Below are 787 nucleotides of genomic sequence, written 5' to 3' on the forward strand. Positions count from 1 at the left end.
GCTTTCTGTCGTACAAATCAACAGAGATTCATCTTGTCTTAAATAAATAAAATATGGGAAAGTGATGAACATGTAAATAGGTCATGGGTTTAAACAGATGATTATGCTTATGTACATATAATATTTCTAATGTTTGAAAAAAAAAAGAGACCAAAAAATGCATAACTATTTATATATATAAAATAATTAATCACAATTTCTCATTATTGTCAATTATTTGACGAGTAAAAACCCTCTCACGTTTGCTATGAACTTCTCAAAGTTGTCTCTAAACTTGATCCGATTGATGCGGTCGGCTGAGAGCTCAACGTTGGCTGTCAGCTGCGTGAAGGCTTCAGCCAGACGCTGCCCAGTGGTCTGGTCAGACTGGCTGTGCAGTAGGGCCTGAACCAAGTCTTGATAGTCAACCTGAGTAAGAACACAAATTTCATATTAAGAAGTGTCTGTGAACAGAAAATCAGGATATCAGGATGATACTTTAGGTTATTGTTTTATAATCCTTTCGATATGGAAATGCTCTTGTTAGCATCATCATAGAAAGACATAATTTCCTATGGTCTGAACCTATCAGTTCCCTTTATAACAGATCAGTAGCAGGTGGCATAATACAGTACATAATGCCAGAAAACTGTATTGGAGGTGTCACTTGTTAAGGATTAATGAAAATTTCTCAAAACTGTTTCCTCCTTTTGATATGTTGGACCAGCAACTCTCTCTCAATTCCTTCTGAATTCTGAGATTTTTGTGAAGCACATCCTATAATGGGAATGCTCATTTTGAATCATTA

General features: G+C 35.6%; 1 protein-coding gene across 1 annotated transcript in view; it reads right to left on the bottom strand.

Moving 5' to 3' along the window:
- The window catches only part of LOC119581783 (exportin-4-like), a 27,938-nt gene continuing 27,151 nt past the window's right edge, over positions 1-787 (bottom strand). The window contains exon 23 of the mRNA XM_037929912.1: positions 1-408. Coding sequence (XP_037785840.1) covers positions 214-408 — 195 coding nt within the window. The 3' untranslated portion in view covers positions 1-213. The remainder of the gene's footprint in view (positions 409-787) is intronic.

This window comes from Penaeus monodon, chromosome 15 (assembly GCF_015228065.2).
Source record: "Penaeus monodon isolate SGIC_2016 chromosome 15, NSTDA_Pmon_1, whole genome shotgun sequence".
NCBI classification, from domain to species: domain Eukaryota; kingdom Metazoa; phylum Arthropoda; class Malacostraca; order Decapoda; family Penaeidae; genus Penaeus; species Penaeus monodon.